At 42.2% G+C, this 27,478-nt stretch overlaps 1 protein-coding gene across 3 annotated transcripts in view; it reads right to left on the reverse strand.

The window, feature by feature from the left end:
* The window catches only part of ZNF609 (zinc finger protein 609), a 144,497-nt gene that overhangs the window by 20,417 nt on the left and 96,602 nt on the right, over positions 1-27,478 (reverse strand). For all 3 annotated transcript variants that reach the window (XM_089663950.1, XM_089663951.1, XM_089663949.1), the window contains exons 3-5: positions 23,280-23,505; positions 11,961-12,048; positions 9,443-11,861 (exon numbers count right to left, since the gene is read on the reverse strand). In XM_089663950.1, coding sequence (XP_089520076.1) covers positions 9,443-11,861; positions 11,961-12,048; positions 23,280-23,505 — 2,733 coding nt within the window. The remainder of the gene's footprint in view (positions 1-9,442; positions 11,862-11,960; positions 12,049-23,279; positions 23,506-27,478) is intronic.

The following is a 27,478-nucleotide window of genomic DNA, read 5'->3' on the forward strand; positions in this document are numbered from 1 at the left end:
AATACGTCTACGTAAGATATTTTATTTCTTACTACTGAATGATCTTTGGACCATAATAGACTTCACAAAGCATCAGTGGAAGCTGCTGTTCGATTTTTACATTCCACAGCCACAGACTTCTTTAAATAATTATAACTGGGTTAGGGTAAATCAAATGGGGCAATTTACAGTGGGCCCCAAACAGGTCCATGTCTTCCTGGCACAGAGATGCACAGGTGTTGTGTGCATCCCCATGTCGGCATCAATTCATTTTTATTGGAATACATGGCTGCATGGACACAGCCACTGTGCCTTAACATGTCATACGGGTGAATGTCCCAAACAAATACAGGGTGCGTTCGGGGACCCATCCCCACCCTCACCTGTATGACATTAGGATACAGTGGCTGAGTCCCTGCAGCTGCATGCCCCAATAGAAATGAATGGGACACTGGCACAGGAATGCACGCATCACCTGTGCATCCTCATTCTGGAAAGACGGCCCGCAGTAAAGTGCCATCCCTGTCTGGACACTTAATATACAGCTACCTTCAGGTGATTGGCCACTAGGAAAAAAGAAAAAAAGACTGCAGGGTCAACCCTCCCCTCTTAGCCTCAGTTTTGTAGCAATATGGAGATCATAGGAACAGAGGGGAGGGTTCTGTACTGTATTCCAGGAAATGGATTCTACTGGCAAGTCAAAATCTTATTTTCCTTATTGCACAGTACAGGACACAGGCTTCTTTAAATAATTATGACTGGGATGTGTAAAAGCAGTCAAACACAGCAAATGATAGCAAGCCCATGTAAAAAGTCAAAAGGGATCAAAAGGCAGTAACTTACAAACGAAATTGGCATCATTGGAGGCTTTAACATCCACCTGGCTTTAACAAATACGTGAACAGAAGCCCTTGTTGCTGCCTTGCTAATCTGAGAGACAGATGCCCAAAGCTGAAAAACCACGAAGCATGAACAGATCTTGGATAGTGTTCCTGAAGAATAAAAAAAAAAGGAGGAACCCTATCCTTCAGACTATAGGGTCTAAAGATAACTTGTCTGATCCACATACCATTGATGGAGCAAGAGGCAGGAGGAACCTTCAGGAAGAACAAAAATGAAAACTGGATTTCCTAAAAAGGCAGTAGCTTAGGAGGTAAACCCTAATAACACAGACCACAGGATGTTTCGGAGTAGGACATAAAGGAAGGACATATTGTGAGCGTCGTGACTTCTGGTGCCCCAGTGATGGTTGATGTAGGTTACGGCCCAGGCACAGGTTGAATGGATTCTAGTCTGTGCTCGCCATTGATGAGTCCAGCAGAAAAGGAAACAATATCACAGAGTTCCAGAAAGTTGACCAACAACCAAGTTCCCTGCCAGACAGGCTGTCGCCCATCATGAGAACAGGAATGGAGAAAAGGGCTTCTTTAACTCAAGTGCTGGATTGGAAATACAGTACACTAGGAGAGTCTGGCCTTGGGGGTCAGACGCATAGGACAGCCCAAGTGGCCAGAAGGTTGAGTTGCAGGAATCTGGAGTGAAACAGGACATATGGAACAATCTCGGAGGTGGCAACCACAAGACCCAAAAGCACAAATCAATGGTTTTCTCTGGGCCTGCAGGGCCCTGGTATAAGAACAAAAGGACAGAAATTTGTCCCGAGATAGAAAGGTTTCAGACCAAAACCAACGTCTGACCTAGGTACTCTAATATATGAGATAGGTCAAGCAATGTAAACGTTTTCAGGTTGAGGATTCAACAGAGCCTGTACCATCCACTGGATGTTGGCTGACAGTAAGGACTGGTCCTTTAACAGAAAATTGTTCAGGTACTCCACAATAAGAATTCCTTGAGAATGGAGCAGAGCCAAAACTGTGGTAAGTACCTTGGTGAAAACCCAGAGGGGCCATGGACAGACCAAAGGGAAACAGGACAAAATGATAATGTTGATAGCCCACTGCAAATGCAGATGGCACTGATAAGGTGGAAAAATAAGTACAGACAGGCATCCAAGAGGTTTGAAGAGGCCAGAAAATCCCCCGGAAGGAGGGAGGCAATGACCAACCTGACAATAAACCCCTAGGGGCAAGTTGAAAGTTTTCAGATCCCGAAAATATCAAATTCTTCCATTCAGTTTTGTAAATGTAAAGGAGGTTCAAGTAGAAGCCCTGAAATTTCAAAAAAATATGCTCTGTGTTTCCACTATCAATAAGGGAATAAAAGTAGCTGCTCTGATACACCCATATTAAGCTAGGTTCACACCTGCGTTTTGCAGTGCATTTTCAGATTTGCAGAAAAGCACTACAGTTCATTTAACACGATATCCTAAGGATCACATTCACATCTTTGCATTTTCAACTGATGCATTTTTTGGAAAGGGTCAGGGACAATTTTTTTTGCCCGCAGCAGATTGCGTTTTTTGTTCCATAGAATTCAATGGAAATGCATGTACAAGTGTTTTTGGTGTGATTCCTGCATGAAAACACACACCTCCCCCTAGCAACATTAACACGTCCCAAAAACATATCAAAACCGTGTGTGAAAAACAACACTGCAAAGCACATCAACCACAACCTGCATAGGTGTGAACCTAGCCTTAATAGTAACTAGTTCACAACTCAAGTGCCCCAAAATACAGTAATATTAAATACTACTAAACCTCCTCTCTTAATAGACTGATAAATGGAACCCCTAAAATACCTCTCTTGAGGGAACTGTGCTTGAAGTAGACCCTTCCAAGCTCTAATACCTCATCACATGGTCACACTTGCAACCACTGGTGAGCTGCTCAGCCAAGGTGTGTGAGCAATTTTAATAAGTTTTTTTTTAAGCACATTTAATTTTTTGCCCACCATTGACTGTAATATGTGTTATAGTTTAAGAGTATTTAAACCCTAAAGGTTCTGAAGGTTATTTTGTTTTTCTTTAAAATAACAAACATGTCATACTTACCTGCTCTGTGCAATGGCTTTGCACAGAGCAGCCTTGGTGCTGTTCTCGGGTCACCTACCGGTGCTTGTGAAGCCTCCCCCTTGCAGAGTGCACCCAGAGAAAGCTGCTTGCGCTGGGGGCACTCGTACGTGCATGCTCCCGAGAGGGCTGTGTGTGTTTATGTGACTCCAACAGAGTGGTTCAGTCCTGCCTCAGCTCTTGACAGCAGCAGAAGCCAGTGTCTCCCGCTGCTGTGTCTCAGCCAATGAGTAAAGAGACCTGGGAGACCGAGGCTTCCGTGCACAGCACTGGATCAAGATCAGACTGAGGTAAGTATTGGGGTGTATGCGGGTGTAGCTGCACACTGAAAGTTTTTTTAAAAATAAATATATAAATGTTCATTTTTTATTTTTTTTTCTTTGTAAGCCTGCCAGGAGCCTGCAGAGGACTGCAGCCACGATCAGCAGTCAGCTGATCTCAGTCAGCTGTCTGCCCATACCTCCCGTAAGGGCGAAGAGTTACTAATCAGCGCCCTCGCAGTTCATTGAGAACCACACGCCGTCTGCTGCAATAGCAGATGGTAGATGTAGTTTGTTCACTCTCAGAACTCAATGAATGACATGGTTGCTCATTTCCTGTCCTGAAGTCACTAGGTTGGGCAATGAATTCTTACTTTCCTGTAAAATCTATTTCTTTGAGCACAGTACAGGACACAGTCTCCTTTCACACTTGATAAGTTATAAGCTTCCATTTCAAATGAGTACAAATAACGTTGTTAGAATAGACCCATATAGCCCCTCCTGCTCCCAGTAATCAATTTTTTCAGCAAGCAATCAGACGAAAAGGAGGGCTGGACTGTGTCATCTACCTCAAGAAAAGACTTGAGGGAAAAAATTCTTAATTTCCTAATTATATAATACAAAAACAGGCACCTTTAATTTTTGATGGTGGGATGTTTCCAAGCAAAAAAACCTAGCATTAGCAGAGGCGTAAACATCCACGTGGTAAAAATTCAGAAATGTGAACAAAGGCCCAGCTGGCGGCCTCGCAGATCTGAGAAACAGAGGCCTAGTGCTAACAAAGCAGGCAAAATAGGAAACCTGGGGTTCGGACAGAAGTAGTGGCCATGAGGTAAAGTCACACTGAGTACTAGATCTACATGTAGAGAGATCTCTTTGGAGTGCTTTGGTGCAGGGAAAAGAGAAGGCAGGATGAAGTCCCAATTAAGGTGGAATTAGGAAATGATCTTAAGGAGAAAGGAGGGCCTGAGGTCTCAAAAACTGTATTTTTTTTTTTTATGAAGACCAAGACAAGAAAGGGTTCATTACATTATAAGGCTACCAATTTTGAGACCAGTCTCTCTGATAGCATACCCACTAGGAAAACTGCCTTACAAGTAATGTCAATGCAATAGAAGGTCATTCAGATATCCAGACTTGGCTTAAGATGGCTTAAGGTTTTAAGATGGAACAGAGCAGAGGACTTAGGAAGTTTGAAAGGGACAAAGAAGTAGCACATTTAGAACACATGAACACCTTCTCACTGGGTAAGATAGTGCTTTTTCTGGCCCTGATTTCTGTAATAAAGATGTCTAGTGATGGACCAAAGAGTTGCTCACTGTCAAAGGACATCTTTTCTAAGCTTTTTTTTTTGGTTCAAATTGCCTTCCACAGACTAGTACCGCAACCAGAGGATCCAGCGCATCTGTACGGACATGAGAGCCAGGTGAGAAGTTTGGTGCAAAGAGTCTGCCAAATTGTTTTTGCAGTAGTGCAAGGGTACTGGGAGATCTACTTTCTGCATCGCTGAGAGATCTGCCAGGCCTGATTCGGGGGGTTGCATCACTTGTGCTTGGCCCAGACTGCCAGAGGTGGATAACAGCCATAGGGACAACCTATGGTTGCATGGCCAAGTTTGAGATGGCAGAGAAGCTTTAACAGGATCCACCACAGGCAGTTTACACTTTTTGTGGTAGGCCTCTTCCACTGGGTACTGCTTTGCAAAACTCTTGGGAGGCATATAGACTTTGCCTGGCCACGGCAAGACCTTAAATTGAGCATCCTGTACTAGTAGGTGAAACAGAAAGGACCTACTAGGTTTCTTAGATTTGGAAAAGGATCCCATAATGGGGACCTAGGTCTAACAGGTGGCAATGGTTCTAGCTTTAAACAGAAGAGCATCTATTCCACCAAAACCTTAATGGACTCTTTCAGATTGGGACTGACCATCCTCAACTGTGTGTCCTCCATATCTTCATCAGGAAGTCGTACAATGAGCAGAAGTGGCTCACTGCCAGTACTTATGTCTTGTGCATTCTGCAGTCTCAGACAGCAGAGACTTTCCCCATCAGGTATGCCAAAGAGGCAGACAATGCCTCTCTACATAAAAAGGAGGGATGGGGAGTACCCAGGAAGATAAAGGAAAACTCTGGTGTGTGTGATGTCCAAAGGCCTAGGTGAAGAGTTTTGAGAGGAACCCTGAATAACCGTATCCTGGCATAACCATATCCTGGCCCTATGCAGAGTGTGGTCTGGCTCCTCCCTCTGTATAATGACAACAAATTTCACGGTATTGTTCATTTAAACACAAGAAAATACATATTGAATAACATATTTTGCAATGTCCATTCTGTACAGATTAAATTTTGTGCTAGAATGCTTTCGCTCCCCCTCCCTTCTCAAGATTTTAGTTTCCCAGGTTTTAGAGATAGCTGCTGACATGAAACGTGACACGCCCTGTGACATTCTAGTTGCTGATATTTAGCAACATCTCACACAACCCCCTTTCTTATGAATAAAATAGAATGTAATAATAAACCTTGGGAGAACAAATGTTTCAAACACAGAGTTTGCATTCTATAGATCTGTTCATGCATATGCATAGTTTCTATCTCAGTGTCTTGACCAGAAAAATATCTAATAACATCTACCATGATGATAAGGGGATCCCCTGTGGGGTACTCACAACCTTGTTCAGCGCAGAAAATGTTGCCAATGAACAAAAACGGGTGCAGTCATTTTTGTCCAAGACTGAGGTTGTTGAATAACCCATTGAAAGCCGATTTGGAGACCTGAGCCATAAACTAGAGTACATTAGCAGCAGATGGTGCTGTAGTTTGCCTGTATATAGCAGAGCAAAGTGCTTAAGATAGCACCCAGAGCCAGAGGCAGGGCTGTGTTCTTCTACAGAGGGCGGTTTATGCACACAGAATAAGCCAGTGTGTGCCAAAATGTGTCTCCTTGCTAAACAGAAAATGGTGCACATTGCACATATGCAAATGCCCAAAACAAACTATTTAAAGGGGTGCATGCTAAGCCATGGCCATTACAAACTCTTCAAGTGTTGCAGCAGTCTTGTGACACAATAGCTCCCAGCCTAACATACTCTCGCTACCCATCCCTATGCACTCAAAGTAGTGGCCAGGTGTCTATGGACTACCCTGAAGCTGGGGGATATGAGGTAGGAAGTTCTAGGGGGAACTGGGTATGAGAGGGTATTCCACAGGGAATGTGTAAAGCCCCAGACTGACCCCACCAGGATGCATGCATCTTCTCAGGGGAACACTAGGTGGAAACTCCCCAACTTGTTCACTTCAGAAGAACATACGCTCTCTGCTACAGAACTGGAACTACCAGGACTTGGTTCACTACTGGCCTAGATCTCTAAAGCATTCTGCAGTCAACTACACAGCATTACACTGCTGGATCAAAGATAAGAGCCATTAGAAGAATCAGGCATAGCATTCAACCTTTCCTTATCAGACTTAAAAGACAGAGGCCTTTATTCAGAAGTTGTCTATCACCTAAGGACACTAGCAAAAATCGAGGATTTCTGAGAACCAGAGAGGTTATATGCGCTCGAGGAACATCGAATCCAGTCCTGGGCTGAGTGTCCTTTCTTGGAGCAAGAGATGACTGATGGAGCTTCTATGGTTGCAGCAGTGCGTGCGGACATTGCTGTGAAGTCTATGACTGTTGAGACTGGACCACAAGGTGACTATCCCAGGGCCCAGAGTAACATTCAGCTGATCCTGTTTGGAGCCAGGTCTACCATAAGGGACCCCCAGATGTGGCACCCCCCATCACGGAATCACCTGTTCAGAGCTTCTTTCCATCCAAAGCTGGAGTGATCCTTGGTGTATGAGATATAAAACGCACAATTAAATTGTGCTTCCGGTGAGTGCGCAATTTATTCATTTTTTCTGCACAATGCTGGACTATATACGTCACAGGGATCTTATCATAATACATCTATCTGTGGCTTTTTTTGACTAATAGACTATTATTGGACTATCTTTTTACTGTGCATTCATATTGTGCGTTTTTATTGTGAAGTGAAGCCGTGTGGGGTACACGTCATTACTTCATTTTCACTTTTGTTTGGGAAGGTCACATACAATATATGTGACCTATACTATTTGATATTAATTCAAGGGATTTTGCACCACCTTATAAGCACTGGTGCAGTCATATATCTTCTAGTGCTGCACTATTTATGTTATATTCTCAATTTGAAGGTTTATGGTTTTTCCTTTTTAGTGTATCAGCTGCTGTATTAGTTAGCGCTCACTGAACCCCTTATTACTATGGTTATATGCTCTGTCCTACCAAATTTTGGTTGCCAGGTGCTGAAGGTAGCAGCAATTAACCCATGATCAGAACTTGGAGGAGCCTATGTCCTCTATTGTACAACTGGGAATTTCTTCTTTGGTCAGATCTCTCTTGTTCCTGTTTGTGTTCTGTTGGGGAGAATTTCCTCTACTTCCTGTCCAGACAACAGGACATGAAGGGAAATCTCTCCTACGTAATGGAAATCCCCCTAAGACATGTATCCTCATTGAAATATTTTCCTTTACTCCTGTTCCGGTGACAACCATAAAAGTTTAGATCTTCCATCACTTGTCATTACAGTGACAATCACCAGTAGCAATGAGCTCAGTTGTGTTCAGATCCTAGTCTGAATCCACCTAATCTATCCTGCTATGAAGCTGTCATTGCACACCACCAAATCTCCCTGATTAGAACCCAGGCAGTAATAAAATCCTGACAGGGGTTCTAAATGTTACCTATTTTCTTAATAAAAAAATATTCTGGCTGGACATACATTTAGAGGAGAAAGGTTAGCCATGGTCAGGTTCTTATTGACATTTATAACCTCAAAGATGACAGATGTCATTAATAGCTTCTCTTCGAGTCCTCGTTGGCTCTTCTCTACCTTTAACTCTCTACTTTCTCCACCCCCACCGCCACCCAGCGCCTCACTCACTGCCCACGAGATTGCACACCACTTCCAAAACAAGACTGACGCAATTCGTAGGGACATTGCCACTATACAGACACCCACCCCACTTAGCATTCCTCATACCATACCTCCCGCAACATTTCACTCCTTTGACCTCGCTACCACCGAAGAGGTCCTTAAGGTCTTCTCAGAAGCCCGCCTCACCACCTGCCCCCTGGACCCTGTCCCCTCAACTCCTTCGGTCACCCCCCCTCTTCCATCCTATGCTCCCTCACTCACGCTTTCCCTCTCTACAAGTGCCTTCCCCTCCCCTCTAAAGCACGCGCACATCACTCCCATACTTAAAAAACCCTCCCTAGACCCCATCAACCTGAACAACCTTAGACCAATCTCCCTGCTGCCATTTACCTCTTAACTCCTAGAACACTTAGTCTACAATCGTCTGAGCTCCCACCTCACTGACAACAATCTTCTCGACCCTTTACAGTCTGGCTTTCGCCCTCTACACTCCATCGAAACTGCCCTACTAAAACTTTCTAATGACCTACTAACTGCAAAAACCAAACGGTCACTATTCAATTCTCCTACTACTCGACCTCTCCACGGCTTTTGACACGATTGACCATCCGCTCCTCCTCAAAAAACTTCACTCGTTTGGCCTCAGCGACTCCGTTCTCTCCTGGTTCTCCTATCTATCGCAGCACTCCTTCAGTGTTACCTATAACGCTGCCACCTCCTCCTCACTCTCTCTCTCTCTCTGTAGGGGTCCATTAAGGTTCTGTCCTTGGACCCCTTCTCTTCTCCATCTACACCTCCCCTCCCTCGGTCACTTGATAAACTCCCACGACTTCAATTACCATCTCTATGCTGATGAAACACAAATCTGTCTACCCCTCACCTCACACCTTCAGTTTCCACCCGCATTGCTAGCCTACTGAGCGACATATCGGCTTGGATGTCACTCCACTTCCTCAAACTCAACCTTTCCAAAACTGAGCTCCTAGTATTCCCCCCTACCCGCCGCACCACCAGTGACTTCACCATAAATATCGTTAACACCATCCTCAGTCCATCCCCTCACGCCAGGGTACTAGGTGTAATCCTAGACTCCCATCTGTCCTTCCAGCCCCAGATCCAATTTCTGACAAAATCATGTAGGCTTCAAAAAAAAAAAAAAAGCATTTGATTACAGTACATGCCTAAACAGTATATTTTACAAAAAAACACTCTTTAAAGCTGCCAAACATTACCACTGCAATTGTATTCATTTTAAAATTGATCAACTTCTTACCTGTCTATACCAAAGAACAGGGTCTAGACCAGTCTGTCTATTACATTCGCTTACTGGTTTGGAAGGTTCTGCAGTTTCTTTTGCTGAGTGTCCTCCTCCTTCCGGTATTTTTGTCTTTAATCCCTCAGGCTGCTGCACTGACAATTTTGCAGATTCCTCAGGCTTTGGAATAATCACAGATTTGCCAGGGTCAGGCACTGGTCCTAGCTCCTTAGGCTTACTGGAAGATGACTTCCCTAAATCTGTTAGACTTGGAGCTTTTGTGAGTGTAGGAGGTACTGAAGACTTGTGCTTCCATTCTTCCTTTAGAGTGGCCTCTCTGTCCCTCATGGCCATCTCTGTTTTTTTTTCAATGCTGCGTTGCTGCTGCTGTTCCAGGTTCTGTCTTTGTTTTTGATGCTCCTCATACTGTTGTCTATATGCTGGGTTAGTACTAAGTAGATGGGCATGATACCCTTGATCAGTATAACCATAGGGAGGCACATAGGCATACTGATTATAATAGAGTGACTGCATGTACATATTAGGACGCTGTTGGATAACTGAAGGTTGCTGGCTAGTGCTAAGTTCTGGCTTTTTATCCTCCTGTTGCTCAACTTTCATTTTCACTTCAGTAACTTCCAAGTCTTCTTCTTTCTTGACTTTAAGTGGCTGACTTTCAGGCGTAGCTTGACCAGTAGGATTTATGGTACCAGGACCAGGACTGGAATGTGCATAGTTTGGAGAATAATAGGTTTCAAATGTCTGGTAGTATGGGGATTCTTTGTTCTGGGGCTGAGGTGGAAAAAGGGACTTTTTGGCACTTTCCTTCACCATCTGCTCTGGATCCTTGACCTTTGTGCCCTCCATTTTACCCTCTCCATCTTCTCCTGCATCAGAAATATCAGAGTAAGCTGGACTGTTTGTTTTAGCTGAAGTTCCTTCTGCCCCATTTTGGGTAACAACATGTAGCGGAGTCATAGGCTGATTGGGACTAGGGTTTTCCATTCGATTTGAAGTACTTCCTCCTCCACCTATAGAGGGACTGGGTGCATTGTCTGTGAAGCTATAGATTTTGTCAGCCTCTGCCTTTATGCTGGCCAGGCGGCTCTGGTGAGCATCAGAGCCATTAAGAAGTCCATCACCTTTGGCTGAAGAATCAGTGACTGCATCCCCATAAGGACTTTTCCCATCTTCAGGACGACCAACTTTCATGGAAGTTCCAAGACTTTCTTCATCCCTTTGCTCTTTCTTCTTCTTATCCTTTTTCTTTTTATCTCTTGATGGTGTTAAAGCTGGATTAATACTAGACGGCTCTCCCATAACTGTTGGTTTGGGCTGTATGGGCTTAAGTTGTGGGCTAGTAGGCATGGTTTGTACTACTGTAGGAGGGAGGCCAGATGATGAACCAGGACTTGAAGCGGTGAAGTTGGTCGTTTGAATGGTATACATCTGTTGTGGAACTAAAGCAGGAGCAATGGGACGGGTAGACTTGACAGTTTTTGAGGAAGCCAATTTATCTGGTTTATTATTCCCATTACCTTTCTTGGTAGGATCTTTTTCACCCATCCGTTTTTCCTGTGACTCAAAACCATCATTGCTTGTATCATCTGCTGCCATGGGGCCTTCATCTGACCCATCATTAGAAAGTGCTCCAGGGTCAGTGTCACCTTCGGTACCCAGTTTCTTTTTGCATAATCCTTTACTTCCAAGCTTGGAAGAAAGTGTAGGACTTTGTGGTTCAGTCAAACGAGTCTTGGGTGTAGCAGATCTGGCAGGGGAGACAGAACCTTTTTGAGAAGGAAAGGTACCATTGCAACCACCCATATCAAGATGGAGATGAGGTTCCTCACCACATTCACTATCTCCATCTGCCTCTGGCTTACTGTCATCATCTGTGTGTGCATGAGCCTGATGGTATTTCAGGCCATTAATGTGCTTGTATTTCTTGTTACAGTTAGGGTGTGGGCAATCTATTAATATAGGTGAAGAACAATTCCTATCCAATGCAGCTGGTTCTACCTTGATGGTGCTTAATGGTACTGTTAAAGGTAAGGATCCAGCCAATGGGGCAGATGAAGATCCCATGGAATTTGTACGAGCACGTTTACTTCCTTTGGAATCCTCTGAGCTTGAAGTCAGTTCAATGTCAGATGGGGGCTTGCTTTTCCTCTTGCTAGCAGATGAGGGACTGGCCTTTATATCCTCTGACGTATTACAAGGTGGTGGGCGATGATCTCCTGAATTCTGGCTTCCTCGTCTCCCTTTGTTATTTGCTCCAGCACGAGTCTTGCTGCTACTACTGCTGCTACTGCTCGCACCTTTACCATCCACAGCTGATGTGCCTTCTGCAATGGGAGCGTTGCTACTTGGACGCATCCGTTTGCCCCTCCCCCGTCCATTCCGCATCTCCAAGTCACTGGTGGGAGAGTCGCAGAATCTGGAGGGGGAAGGGAAATAAAAGGGAGTGTGAGGCATTTTAAAAAGCAAACGTAATTTCAGTTTTAAGAATTAACTATATGCCATGATTCAAACTCACCTAGGTGGTGCCCAATCATGCCGTGTGCAATCCAACAGCGTGCCAACATAGGTTTTGTTTCTCCATGTCACATTTACTACCAGCATACCTATAATGTAAAAGACAAAACATTTAATGGTAAGGAAAGTTGACAAAAACCAGAATCAGAATATAGAATGCTGAACATCAGTGGAAATGATAAAGATGTCTGCACATAACATCAATGTCTTCTAAATTAGGTAGTCTTTAAATTAGCTGAACCAACATTACACTGTGTGGGGGTAAGCAATGTGTACTGGCAAACACATAAATTACGAAACAAAATTTTGCATGCCAGTAGATTAGCGATCAGATGAAAGATGCTTACACTTTAAATTAAAACAAAAAACAAACATGCAAAGTTCCCGCTTTACTTTTTTAGAGAATGTAGTTGAGCTCTTTTGCAGTCTGTGGCCCTGGGCATACCATTGTCAAAAAGAAAAAATTGGCTTTATATGAAAGTTAATGATCACATATAGCAGCATTAAACCTTAGTGTAGTATTAGCTGAAGTCATTAGCCAGTAAAAGAACTTGCTCACTGTATGCATTAAATACTACTCTGTTTTAAACTATGTATATTTTGCTAGTTGCAGAATCAGTGCGTAGATTTTCAAAAGCATTCTGACTGCACCCTTAATGAGTTTTATTTATCAACTTGCAGAGGAAGACTGCCCAGATGGCAGAAGAGGCCAGCTGCCATTAGAGCGAAGCTTACTGGCTGCCCATAGTATCAATCAAGAAATGAAGCAGACAATATCTAGCTGTCATCACCACACAGTCATGATATTTCATGTTGGGAATGGTTAGTCAATCTGAAAATCTACCATACAAATCCAGTACTTTGTAAATCTAAGTACAAAGGCATTTTAAATAAAACAGAACCAGTCTTCAGGCGAAAAAAAACAAAAAAACAAAAAACAAAAGACAACTCCCCCCAAAAAAAACGATTAACTGGGTAATTAGTTACACAAGTTGGAAACAAAAATTATATGCAAATTAAAATCCATTCACTAACACGAAGACAGCCCAGGAACTTTCAGAAAAGGCAATTCATCGCTACACCTGCAGTTTTCCTGAATCATTTCAGATAGCAGATGGCTGCACAGCTGCAGGAGCTCTTTGCAGCGTAAGCAGGTATGAAAAAACCTGCTTTCAAGCAGTCAGTAGTACAGTCTTTCAGACAGCATGGCACTGATACAAACCCCAAGGAATCCCATATTACATCATATTTGAAGCCCACAGACTACAGTGAACCTCATCCCTCTGGTCTGCACCAAACATCTGCTAATATAATTAATCTATAGGAACGCTTAAAGCGAAACTAAACCCAGCCAAATATCCTCAATTTCAATAACACACCATCAATCATTACTTTCAAATGTTACAAACGGTAGTACACACGATGAAAATATTGGACGAATGATCGTCTTTTTTTTTTGCATGCTAGTCTTAAATTGAAAGTGAAGAGGTTACTAAAGTTATGAAAATTCTTGTATAACAGAATAAAAACTTTAAAATGATATATTGTATTTTTGGATGAAAACTGTACTGATTAAACGAAAGTCATATGATCTGGTATCGTACAAGAAACATTTTCGTGCTTGTCCCTGCGAATAATTGTGGACAAAAGCTGTGTACTAACAGTCAGATTATCGAACGATCGCTTAGAAAGCGGTATTTTTTGTATGATTTTCTAATCATGTGTACTAGGCTTGATTCTCTATTTGAATATAAATTTGAAGCCAGGGTACTTTTCCACTTCTTTATTCAGACCTATTTCCAGAGCAGGACCCCCTGTAAACAGAAACTGCAGATCAGCAGTAGTAGCCAGATTTTTGCACACATTGCATGACACAGCTGTGACGTTGTGTTCCACTACCTATTTACCCGCAGCTTTATGCTTCAGTTCATGTGATCTGCCAAAGCCAGGAAAGGATACTATAACTTAAAGTGGAGTTCCACTGACGCGGTCAAAAAAATAGTCAGAAGCTACAAAAACTGTAGCTGCTGAATTTGAAAAAATAGCCACTTACCTGTCCCCTGCCCTGCGGTGTGTCCCCCACAGCCCGTTTCACCGGCTGTCCTGTATTCCAGGAGGCCTGCATCTTCAGTGTGGGCACCAAAATGTGACAGCTTGCAGCTTCAAAGCCGGGTACCCACCGCGCATGCGCGAGTAGCGTCCTGCAGTCTTCCGGGACCTGTCACGTGTTCCAAAAGACTACAGGGAGGGAGGGAGGACACCTTCTGCTTCTGGTCGTCTAGGCGCTCGGACCAGAAGTGGGAGTGGGTACCTGATAAATTCGGGGACTCGCTCTCTCCCCTGCCCCCCAAAGGTGCCAATCCTTAATGGGGAGCGGGGGAGCAGTCCTTAAAGTGGAACTTCTCCTTCTGGGTGGAGCTCCGCTTTAAGAATTCCAGCTCCACAGCTATATCAACCATGTATGAGCTGTGGAACTAACTCTAAAATTTCCAGAGCCTCCATAGTAGCAGCACATATATCAATGGATATGTTAAGGGCAGGTGTGCCTGGAGGAGCCCATCACTCCTTTGTGATATGCATTGCCATCCATGTGCACCTTACTGCTGAGGCTGGTTATAGGTTGGGAAGGTTGCCTTTTTTTTGTGCAGTTGGACAGTTTGGATGCAGGAACACACTGGATGCCTTTGCGGTCACATTTTGTTATTGCTGTACGTCCCTGTACCTTTAGAGGGATGGGCTCCTCTAGGCACACATACCCTTAACCTATCCATTGATATAGAGTTAGGTCAACAGTATACAGAGGACCCTTGATGTGGAAAGGTGGCTTATGCATGTATTTGCAAATGTGTGCAAACAAAACCCTCTGTTTTTAACAAACTGTTAGACAGGGCCAAATTGTTTGTTTTGCAGGCTGGTAAGTGTTGCTGGGAAATCCTTTGTTTGCTTGTGATGTGCATTGCCCTTCCATGTCTCCTAGATTGTAAGCTCAAAAGAGCAGGTCCCTCAATCCCCTCATGTTTTGCATTGTATTGGTATTGTTCTGTCACATGTTCTGTCCCCCTTTGTAATGTACAGCACTGAGTGAACTATTGGCGCTTTATAAATACTGTATTATAATAATAATAATAATAATGTGCACATTAACGCTGAGGCTGGTTATATGTTGGGACAGATGCCATTTTTTGTGCAGTGGGCACCTGGAAATGACGGGCACCTGGAAATGACGCACACCAGAACACCTCAGAGTGAAAACCGGCACTAGAAGTGTGTCAAGAATGAAAAGACATTTAAAGACTTAAAGGGCATGGTATGTCAATTAAAACATTAATTGGGGCTATGAAACCTTTGTTGTTTTACCTTTGAAATTAAAGAGTTTACACACTAGGTGTAGCTCTGGTTTAAATTTACAGGTATTTTTGTAGACTAGGATATCCCTTTTATTTTGGTACAAGAACATCAAATGCAAAATTTCTGGAATTCAGAACTGGCAGTTTTATTGCTGCTAAGAACTAATCTGAAGTAAGGCCTGAAGTGTGCCCAATGGACCACTATACAACTAAAAAGCTGTCAACTATGGGACAAGTTACTACAGGAAATTAAACAACATTATGGAAACACTATAGAAAGTGCAGAAACCCATCTGTTAAAAGGCCCTTCTGTTAAGAGCTCCTATGACTTACTGCAAGTTATAAGGCGTAGAAACCAAAATGTTCACTTTTCATTAGAAGCAGCTGTAAAAAGCAATGCCATCACCTCTAAAAAATTATGGAGCAGACAAATAAAAACAGTGAGATGTATGTAAAAGAAATTAAGAACAGGAAATCCATTTAACACAAAAGGCTGGTGTAAAAAAGTGAAATTTAAAAAAAAAAGGAAGGATGTTAAAAGCGTAACTAAACTCAAAAATGTAATATATGGTAGCTTACCAATCATTAGATATGGTGACTGTATTACATTTATTTTCAAGTTTTTTTCCTTTATTTTCATCTGGTAATCAGCCAGTAACACACTTCCTGCTTGGGGCGGCTACATTCACTCCTCCACTATATCTATGAAGGAGCAACATACCCACCCTTGAACAGCAGCATTGTCAATCAAACTGAGGGGATGGACTTTACACAAGACACTAACAACTTAAAGCCAAACTCCAGCTAACACTTATTAAGCAGTTATAGCAATCGTTTTCTATTTCTTTTCAGATAAAGGTTTTATTACATAAATAAAAACCAACCATTTCAAGCACCAATCTGCATTAAATGGTTTGTCTCAACCCCCTAACTACAGCATTTGCTGGACAGTTTTGTTAAAGGAAGTTAAAAAACAAAAGTTACTGGCAGGATCACCAAGTAACACACTATAGTAAAAGGAAAGACTCAGAAAAACAAAAGACTACTACTGTGTTAATGCTAGTAATAGGCTGTATTACACTATATGTGATTTTTGATTTTGGTCATACTTACACTTTAAAGTTTAATCTGCATTCTATGGCTACTTCATTTCAGCATCAACATTCCAATTACATTTTTAAGGACTCGTTCACAATATCTGTGGATAACCTATGCTTTTGCACTAGATAAATGTAATTCACCACAAAAGCAGAAAGAAAACAATTGTATTCTATATGCCCTGTTCACACCACAATGCTGGTATAATGTGTTGCAGTGCATTGTGAAAAATTAAGCATATGAGCATTCTTTTACAGCACACTGAATGGCACAACACTTGACTGCACAGCAGCTCAATGCACCAAACGGTATATCACTATGTATCACTTAAAGAAATAATAAGTCCTGTGTACACTGACATACTCATTTATATGTTTCCTGCTGGAGCCAACACGGACACCAGCCCGTACAGTACTATGATGTCTTTGTACCATGCGGTCTAGTGTGCATTGTCTAAAACAATATTCCATTTTCATTACATACATTTTAGACCCAATGGCCTCATCACTGGGTATCCATGCTTCTCTATACAAGGCAGTAACATTTTGGCTAGTGGGATGGTGCTGTACATTGCCATTTGAAAAATATCACAGCACCCTGCCTCGGTAGCCATCTCAAGTGCCCTCAGCCCTGATGCAAGCATTGGACTGGATCTTGAGGGGAGTTGGGCAAATATCAACATGTCTTGATGAGCGGATATTAGTCTGAAGTAGTGGGCATTCCTAGGAAGGCTGTATTTGCATGCAGATTGCCTTAGGTAACCCTCACATGTGAACCCGAGCCTGCATGACTGAATATAACTAAAATCCAATTAATAATATGGGCTGGCCAAAGAAAGTTAAGCAAGGGGACAAAAGATCTAGCTGATGCTGGTTGTCTTAAAGCCAGCAAATGAGGCAAGCTCTATCCAACTTGCTGCAGCTTCTAATGCATACTGTGGGAAATCAGATAATGTCATCTCAATACTTAAGGCAAGACTTAATGCAATGCTTGGGTTCAACTTTAAATGAAGTGCAAGGGAACCCATATCAAATCTTTTCTTTGTCTAGCTCATAGGACTCTGATGCATAAAAGCTGGAGGAAAGACTTGGTGAAAACATCCTTGTCAATGTCCCAATAAATAAAAGAAGAAAGCAAACTGGAGGCAATGGGCCACTCTTTTTCCACATTTCTTTGCCGAGACATGAATGCAGACAAAAATATGCTCTTAAAAGGACTACCAATATTTTCTCTTGACCGATAGTATAAAACGGATTAACAGCCCGACATACAAAGTTAGTTTCTACTCTACTGCATTACAGAAAGATTTGTTTCCTCTGCCTCAGACCTACTCAGCTATAACATGCTGAATAGGAGTAGCAGCCACACAAAGGTCTTAAAAGTAAGAATTCTTACACCTGTTGCTTACAAGACTTTAAACTGTGAACACATCAAACCAAAAATTATTTTATCCATAGAAAGGCTTGGTACATTTCTGAAATTACACCCTGGCTACACTGAATGGCAACTTACAAACAAACCTCCTCAAGTACAGTAGGCTTTAAAGTGGTTCTAAAGGCAAGACAATTTTACATTAATGCATTTCCTGTATTAAGGCAAAAATGTCCCACGAATATATTTACCCGAGTTCAATCTTGACCCAGTGCTGTGCCAGTCTGCAGTGACAAGTCTCCGTTCCTCTCATCACTGCTGCCGTTAATTAAGTCCTGTGAGCAGGGGATGGATGCGCTGTGTGCGTCTATGGATGCACAGAGCAGAGCTCTGGAGCGCACCCACACACTTGCCCCATAACACACAGCATGCTATGGGGGGGGGGGGGTGCACACAGAAAAGGAGGCGCTGAGAGCACCGGTAGGGGACCCCAGAAGAAGATTAAGATCCACTCTGTGCATTACCATTGCACTTCCAAGTACACTTCTATAACGTGATTGGAATTGACCTCTTTAAGATTTGTCCTAAATGGAGATCTCATTGTCACTTCTTTTAGAGACCGAAGTTTTGGGTTTCTCATCACCTTCAGTCTTGGTGATAGATACACCCTTGCTTTTTGTCCTGGTGAAATTAGCTAGCGGAAACATGGACAGCCATAAAACCTTTATAGCTGTTCTAATCCTTTCCTACTCTATCCAAAAATAAAGGAAACTCTTTTTGGCTATACATACACTTTAACCACTGGAAGGCTTTACCCCCTTTATGACCAGGGATTTTTTTTTTTGCTATTCAGCACTGTGCTACTTTATAATAGCAACTGCGCAGGCATGCAACACTGTAACCAAAAAATTTAATTTGTATAATTGTTTTTTAGTGGTGTTTGGTCACCATTTTTTTTAGTATATATAAATGAAAAAAAGACTGCAAAAAAAAAAGTCGAAAACATTTCCTACTTTCTATTATAAAACATATCAAATAAAAAAAATTATAAAAAAAAAAAAAATCTACTTTCTTCATAAATTTAGGCCAAAATGTATTCTGTTAAATCCCAATAAGTGTAGATGAAATGGTTTGTGTGAAAGTTATAGCATTTACAAACTATGGTAAACATACTGGAATCGACTCATTATAGTTGCTATACTTAACAAAAATAGTCTCCTGAGCATAGACGCAATAACCTAGCTGATGAATGGTCACATGAAGCCTTGCTGCCGCTCTCGGACTGGGGATGTCATGTAACAACTGGAAACAAAAAAAAAAAAAAAGGAGGGCGCACCAACCTAGTGCATTACCCAAGAGATTTTAACCACTTCATGTCAGACACTTTTACCCCCTTCCTGTCCAGGCCAATTTTCAGCTTTCAGCGCTATCAAACTTTGATTGACAATTGCGAAGTCATGCAACACTGCCCCCATATGAATTTTTTAGCATTTTTTTGAGACAGATAAAAATTTATTTTGGTGGTATTTATTCACCACTGGGATGAAAACATCAGCTTTCAGGGAACCTGGTGTGGCCCCCCTGTGCTTTGGAGACTGTCCAAACTTGGCCACCGATATGTGGCTTCAAGAGTGTGTTTTACTTCTATATCTGACTAGTTTTTTTTACTGACTTTTGTATTAAAATCTCTTAAAACACTAGGTTGGTGTGCCCTCTTTTTCTCTCTTTTTTTATAGTTGCTATACTTGTAATAACAGTGATCAACGACTTATGGTGGGACTGTGATAGTGTAGCAGGCAATCTGACGCTAACAGACATTGGCTGGGAGGACACTAACATCACTAGTGACACCAATACTGTGATCAAATACTGTATACTGTACACTGTACTAATGACACTGGCTCAAAAGGGTTAACATCAAGGGGTTATCTGTGTGCCTAACAAGTGTAATATGTATGTAAAGTGTGCTGCTTTTACCCATAGATCTGGCTGTTTTCTCCCCCTGCTATTCAGAGAGACGAAACAGCCAGACTGCTGTTGTATGTACACAAAGTTCTGTGTGTTTGTAAACACAGAACATTGTGCTGTGATTGGACACTCACAGGTTTCAGCCGAAATCACTGGCTGACACCTGCTGACAAACTCGTGCTGTGTCTAAATCACAGCACGGTCAGTAGGGGCACGCACATAGAAACCCAGAAGCAGGCGGTGACGTACATGTATGTTGCTGAACCTGCAGCTCCTGCCTGCTCACAGTAAATGTGCTCTGAGTGGGTAGTAAGTGGTTAAAATACTTATGATGCTGTTCATTTAGTAGGAACTTTAAAAAAAAGTGTATCTAAAAGTTAAAGTATGTGTAAACCCTCACTTTGGAAAACAACCCATTCAGCTTAAAACAGAAAGGCAACACATTTGTGTATATAAAATAAATAAAATCTTGTGCGCTTCAATGGTTCAGCAATAAACATACTCCTAATAATACCTAAATCTGGTAGTGAAAAATAAGCATAAACAAAAGAGTAGCGACTTCAATGTGTACAGTGACCAGTGCAGCGCTACAAAATAAATGAATGAAAAGCAGAACCTAATTCAAAATATTGACAAAAAGAAAAAAAAAAAAAGAAAAAGTCCAAAAATCTTCTTTATAGTGCTTCCATCCTTCTGCAATCACCAAGTGATTCAAAACATAAAAGTGCAAGATTCCACCACAAGATATCTGCTCACCCCCAGCAGCGTGACCTCGCATAGTATTATGTTTGGTCTAACTGCACTGAAAATCAACTTGAGGGATTTCAACTGTGGTTCACACCTTGTTCGGAATACAACTCCCACCATCACATCACCTCAAACAAAAGACTTCACATAGTGCGTAAACTTTAAAACATTTTAATATCAAAATAAATACAAAATGCACATCACATGTATAAGGTGCCCAATAGCGCAGTGTGTGCTAAGCCTCTGATATAAATTGCTGTGCCGTGAGGAGTCAGCAGTAATAAGGCTACAACAGTGTGCCCTCCAATATTACCATATAAAAGATCAAATTAAACCGCATATGCCATAATGCTCACCGGCTCTCTATGGCACGGTGTCCTCCGATGTAATCGTATATGGATCAGTGTGCACCACTACCGCTGTAGTATTCGCCGGCTGTGTATTGCATCCTTACAGGAGGAGCTTTGGATGATGTCAAGAAGCAGTCTTTTGTTTATGAGGTGATGTGATTTTGATTTAGGTTGTGCTGTTCATTTATTTTGTGGCGCTGCACTAATCACTGTACATATACATTTGTGTATACGAATAAAAAACATTATAAATACCTTCTCCCCCCCCCCCCCCCTTTTTTTTTTATAAGTGATGACATACACTCTATTCTCAGCTGCATATAGGGATGGATGTACAGAAACAGCAGTACACTGAATGGCTGTGCAAGGGGGGCATATTAGCAAAGGTCTGAACACTGGAGGAGAGCAGGCGGAGTTTGCAGAAAAGCTAGAAACATGCTGTGCTCTCATGCCTAGTGTGGTCAGTTTTTAATAGATCAGGGGGAATGACAGGGACACCAGGGATTTCAAACAAAGGAAGCAATACAAAGAGCACAGGTTACTTTTTCATACAAGTACATGGTACAGCAGACACATCAGGAATATAAAATTTTGGGTTGACATATTTATTAAGTTTTTAAGGGCAAATACACCAATCTAAGCAAAAAATTATGTAGCGCTTAAAAAAAAAAAAATATATATATATATATATATATATAAATACTCTGTTAATGAATCATATTAAGCACATGGTCAATATAACAAAGTAACACACTCCTTAACATGTAAAAGGAAAAATAGTGCGTGATGGAACTAGATAAGTGAGATCTAAAAACACATGTGAGAGCCCTGCATACAGTGCACATATCAAAAACGTCCAGTGATCCGTATCACATTCCTTCCACTCATGCAAAATCAATGGACTGTGTATGGACCCACACACCCCGAAGTGCAATCCAAAACCGGCTGAAATGGCCTCTCACCTCCTATCTGCGACCCTGCAGGGCCACAGAGCATGTAATATCACCACTGGATCAAGATAACCTTCCTCTTGGGTAGATGACTTGAAGATATGTCCCCAGTACACTGATTCCACCTCTCCTATAATATCCTTAATGGTCAGATGAGCAGGATGGATCCCAACTCAGATCCCAATAGGATGAAAGAAGAAGACATCCTCCATAGTGTAAAACCGCTTTAATTTTGCTTAAAACTGGGATGGCCTGATATAATCGTCCAGGTCGGTCAGCTGAAGAACACCACTGAAATTAGACGCCATCCTAGTTGCGTTATCTTGATCCAGTGGTGATATTACATGCTCTGTGGCCATTGATTTTGCATGAGCGGAAGGAATGTGATACGGATCACTGGACTTTTTTGATATGTGCACTGTATGCAGGGGTCTCACATGTGTTTTAGATCTCACTTATCTAGTTCCATCACGCACTATTTTTCCTTTTACATGTTAAGGAGTGTGTTACTTTGTTATATTGACCATGTGCTTAATATGATTCATTAACAGAGTATTTATTTATATACATTTTTTTTTTTTGTTTTAGCGCTACATCATTTTTTGCTTTGTTTGTTATACTTCATTAGATTGGTATAGGACCAGATGTTAGCAGCTATATGTGCTTATTTATTGATCATTTCACATAAGAGCGCAAGTAGATTTTGTATATTAAATACACCAATCTGTCATAACATTATGACCACTCATAACAAGTCAAAGCATGGACTACACTGCTGCTGTAGCATCTGGAACCAAGCCATCAGTAGCAGATCGAGTGGATTGAGATCTGGAGAATTTGGAGGCCAAAACACCACCTGGAACTTGTTGTGTTCCTCAAACCATTCCTGAATTAATCAGACTAGGCCACCTTCTGTCCATGTGCCCAATGTAGGCGTTTTGGCTGTGGAAATAGGTCAGCATGGGCACCCTGACCAGTCTGTGGCTACGCAAACCCATACACAACAAACTGCCATGCATAGAGTGTATTGACACCTATCAAAACCAGCATTAATTTTTTCAACAATTTGAGCTACAGTAGCTTCTCTCCTGGATTGTACTACGTGGGTCAGTCTTTGCTCCCCACATGCATCAATGAGTCTTGGCTGCCCATGACCTGTTGTTGGTTTTCCTTCCTTGGACCACGTTTGGTAGGGCCGGGAACATCCTACAAGAGTTGCCATTTTGGAGTTGCTCTGATCCAGTCATCTAGCCATTATAATTTGGCCCTTGTCAAAGTCGCTCAAATCCTTATGCTTGCACATTTTTTCTGCTTTCAATAAATCAACTTCAGGGGCAACAAGTTCACTTGCTGCATAAGATATCCCACCCACTTTCAGATGATATTGTAATGAGATAATCAACGTTATTCACTTTACCTCTCAGTGGTCACAATGTTAAGGCTGATCGGTGTATGTTTCTTAGCATTTCACCAAGCATAAAAAACTTACCATCTTCTGTCTCTTGCCACACAATGCCTTCCAAGTTCACGCTGGTGCCTGGTTCACATGGTCCAAGACATTCTGGCTCAGTGGCTAGTGCAACATCACTGGTGTTAACACCAACTGATCTTGTGCGTACCATGATCTGCTCACATGGAGAGGAAATGTCATTGTTCACCATTGGGACTAGCAGATGAAGAGGAAGCCCCGTAGAAGAACACACAGGAGACTCCATCTAAGAGAAGAAATACAAAATGGAATGGATGAATTAGTGATAAAAAAAAGGAAGAAACAGACAAAACAAAAAAGTATTAAATAAATTGATTGAAAGAACGGCTACACATGGAGACGTTTGCTAGAATCAGCTGTCCATTTTACTACATAGATTGGCTTAATTACAATGTCCATGGTTTGTGTTACTGGTTTACAGACTTGAGCTTTACTGTAGGAGACCTCTGGGCTTTCCCAGGACAATTGCCAATTCTGCCAGCTCTTTCTGAGCCTGCCAGGCCTTCCCTAGGAGAATGAAAGTCTCCAAAGGTAGTCTCTATCACATTTATACAGAGTGCCCAAACTATACCAACTGACATCTTTTCAAATGTTAACACAGTAAAAAAACTCTGGTTAATGAAAATGATCACAACCTTCAAAGATGTTTTTGCACCTTACTTGCCATACACTGTTCAGCATTCGTCACATGAGCTACTCAAGACTGTATATCATTTCCCATGCCAAGTACTGCAAGCAGAACAGAAAAGAGTGGATGTCAATCACCTGCCTCAAGACCTGTGCTACACCGATTAGATATGAAAGAAAACTCACACGCTGCTGTGGTCACTGGTATTCTTACTTCCAGATACTTTAATAGATAGAGTCCCATTACAGCCCACCAGGATATTTTCTCCTATGTTACCTGCACCAACCATTTCTAAGCTAAATTTCAGTAAAAGTGGTGACAATCATCCTCATGGAGTAATTATCTGGCAAACTATGTGGGACCTACAGGATGGCAGAAACTATTTTCCAGCAGAAAGGTAGAAGCAGTTCTTGGGTGTTTGAGTCCACGTGTATGTTGGGATGAGCAAGAAGGAAGGCCTTGTTTTGCACAGTTATCAGTAGTTTTAAAGACAGGGAATCCCTCTTGGCTGAATAAGTTCACTACTAGTTCACATGAATGGGAAGAAATGAATAGTGGTAGAGCAGAAATACAGGACAAATCAGCTTGAGCACAAAAGGGACTTTAATTACAGCTGCTCTGCTAATTAGCGTGCAGTTGTGATGTTAATTTGTACGGCACACAGAATAATTACAAGAGCTGCTCTTTCAGCTAATAACTAGGTGGTGGCATTTAGATTTAAACTTTCTATCAGCAAGCAAACAGGAGAGACTGCAAGTGACCTCCACAGCAGGTTGTAAATGAAGGGCACCGAAAAACAAGTTTACGTAGCACAGGAGCCCAGCAAGGCTCAGTCTGAAAACATCCACTCAGCCTTGGACTTCTTCAGACCTATATGTGCTCAGGAGTTCTTAATTGCCTCACCGCAAATCCTTCAATTCAATAACAAGGTATAGAAAGGCAACCCTTTAGAGGAAAGTCTATATTACAACACCGTCCCTAAAATACCAAGCACCTCAATATCTACAATGAGACTTCAGTCCACAGCTCAAGCACAAAAAGATTCTTAAACATGAGCCACAGTCGGCTGCTTTTATCAAATCTGAATGTATAATTTATTCTTGTAAAATACCAAAATAGTTACATGCTTTGTTTAACGAAATGAAATATGGCTGCAAGCAGGCTTCTTCTAGAGTAAAAGTGTTGACTTTCAATTAGCAAAAACACTCCCTCCTTGGCAAGGCTCCAGCTTGCAGTCATGCTTATCTGTAGCCTTGGTGCCCTCTATCTAGCTTCATACATCAATTTCCAGGAGTACTGCACTACATCCTGGGTGCTTACAATGGGTTTCCACATAGACATGGCTGTGCAGCCACCTAAATGCAAAGCCCTTTACAGCACAGCAGTCTCAGCTTCACATGGGATGCACTGCACTCACCTCAGTAACAGCTCTCAAGCTTGGTAGTGTCTTTTGAGAGCTTTGCTGTGAATACTTAATATGAATATAGGCTGTATATGTTGTCATGGAAGCCCTGTGGCCAGGAAGAGGTTAACCTGCTTTAATGCACGTCAGTGGTCTCAAGCAGCAAGGCGTTTAATGAACCAAGAGAGGTGGTAATGGAGGTGGCGACAGAGAAGAGCGAATAGTGGGAGGTGGGGGTGTGAAGGAGACGATGGCACAATTAGACTCCTTTTTATAATCAGAAGCTGGTACAGCATGAAAAAAAAAAAAAAAGAAGAAGACTGAGGATTCAGGCGTTAAATTCGATCAATTAAATACGCACACACCCATACAACTTACATAAACATAAATGTGTACACAGCCACATTTACAGGGACAGTCACATAGCAGCACGTGCAAAGGAGAGGCAGCATCAGAAGCACACAGACATGTACTCACCTGACACTTTCTCCCCTCCCCCACACAATCCCCCTCTGCTCATAATCACACCCAAGTACTACCAACCTCACACTGGAGCCGGCTCTCTCTAGCATAGGCACAAGGACAAGATGGGGAGGTATCCAATTAAGTCTTTATTTTACCATTACCTGCAGGCTGGGAGGAGACGGTGTGTGCCTAGAGACAGGGGAAGGGGTGGCCAGTGGCCCCTTACCAACACCTACAATTAGAAAGGGCTTGGGAGCAATACCGCTGAGATGACAATGAGGATTGAGCACTGACTCTCCTGATACACAGGGGAAACAAAGGAGGAAGGAAAAAAAGAACGCAGGATTGAGGCAGAGTGAAGAGTAAAATCACTCACAGTGAAGCATGTAACAGGAACAAAACATTCTGCAGAGAGCAGAAACGCTGCTTATTTCACAGTAATCAGCATAGCAACCATTCTGCCATCACATTGGAAATTAGCAAACTGGCCTTGAAGCTCTCTGCTGGCAGCATTTCTGCCAATCATATTGTTTTAGAAGCGGTTCTTTAAACCTTTTCTTGGTATGAATGCCATGTTTATTTAACACAAGCCAATTAAAAAAAAAAAGGAAAAAAAAAAAAAAAAAGAAAATCTGCTTGCAGTCAGAAGAAAAGACATACGTATCACAATCTGTATACTCGGGTTAAGGAAGGGACTGCTAATTTAAATAGGTCACTGCTATAGGCAAGCTCTGGTTTGGGGAGGGTTAGATTATTGATGTGTGGCTGTCAATACTAGTTCATTACTATGGAGCAAGGCAAAATCAGCACTGTGCAAAACAACATTGCCGTCCTTAAAGTGATAGTCACCAAGGCAGTGTAGCATCTATGGACGTAAAGATATAGTGGTCTATTCCCAGTTCATCATATATGAGCAGGACGACCAAATGCAGAATCATGTCTCGGCCTTACAAAGATTTCATGCATGCCGTGTTTAGTGCAGCAAGAGTTAACACGGAATTCAACCAATGCCCAGATGACATACATACTGTATATGTGAACTCTTAACTACCAAAATGTTTGTACCTGCTCAAGTAATAGGATTCACACCACAATATGCAATGCAGCTTTGTACCCTTCTCACAGAGCCTGCGGAAATGCTGATCTTGCCACCTACAGGCAAGCTTCCAACGACTGAAATCAAAGAAGGACAGCAATGTATAATGCTAAAGTGCCTAAAAGGATAAGTTCACCTTTTGGAACATTTTACATGTTCCATCTGTATTTAGGGTGGACCATGCAACATGTTCCAGCAGCTGCAGCCTCTACCCCTCCTCCCAGTGGCAGCAAGCAGGGACCTTCTCCCAGCACCTGCTGTCACCATTTGAAAAAAAAAAGCTGCCATGCGTGGCTCTGCTCACATGGCGGCATTCACTCAGTTTCCTGTGAATAACTTGAAGTACAAGTACCACCAGCCTTTGCAGCTGACGACTTGTAGTTCTGAATGGACTGCAACGTCCCCAATGAGTGCCCTCATAGTTCACTCACAAGTCCTGCAGCTTGTAAGCAGTCAGCCCCTATGAAGGTACAGGCTGAAAGCTGCAGGGCTGGTCTGTAAAAGTCTGGCCCTGCACCCCTGATCACAGGTGCAATGCTTTTCAGGCTCCTTAGGGAAATAATAAATGCACTTTTCCTGGAAAAATATGTGCATTTATTATTATTTTT

This window comes from Staurois parvus, unplaced genomic scaffold, assembly GCF_062004578.1.
Source record: "Staurois parvus isolate SC_StPar_1 unplaced genomic scaffold, SC_StPar_1.0 ptg001805l, whole genome shotgun sequence".
NCBI lineage: Eukaryota > Metazoa > Chordata > Amphibia > Anura > Ranidae > Staurois > Staurois parvus.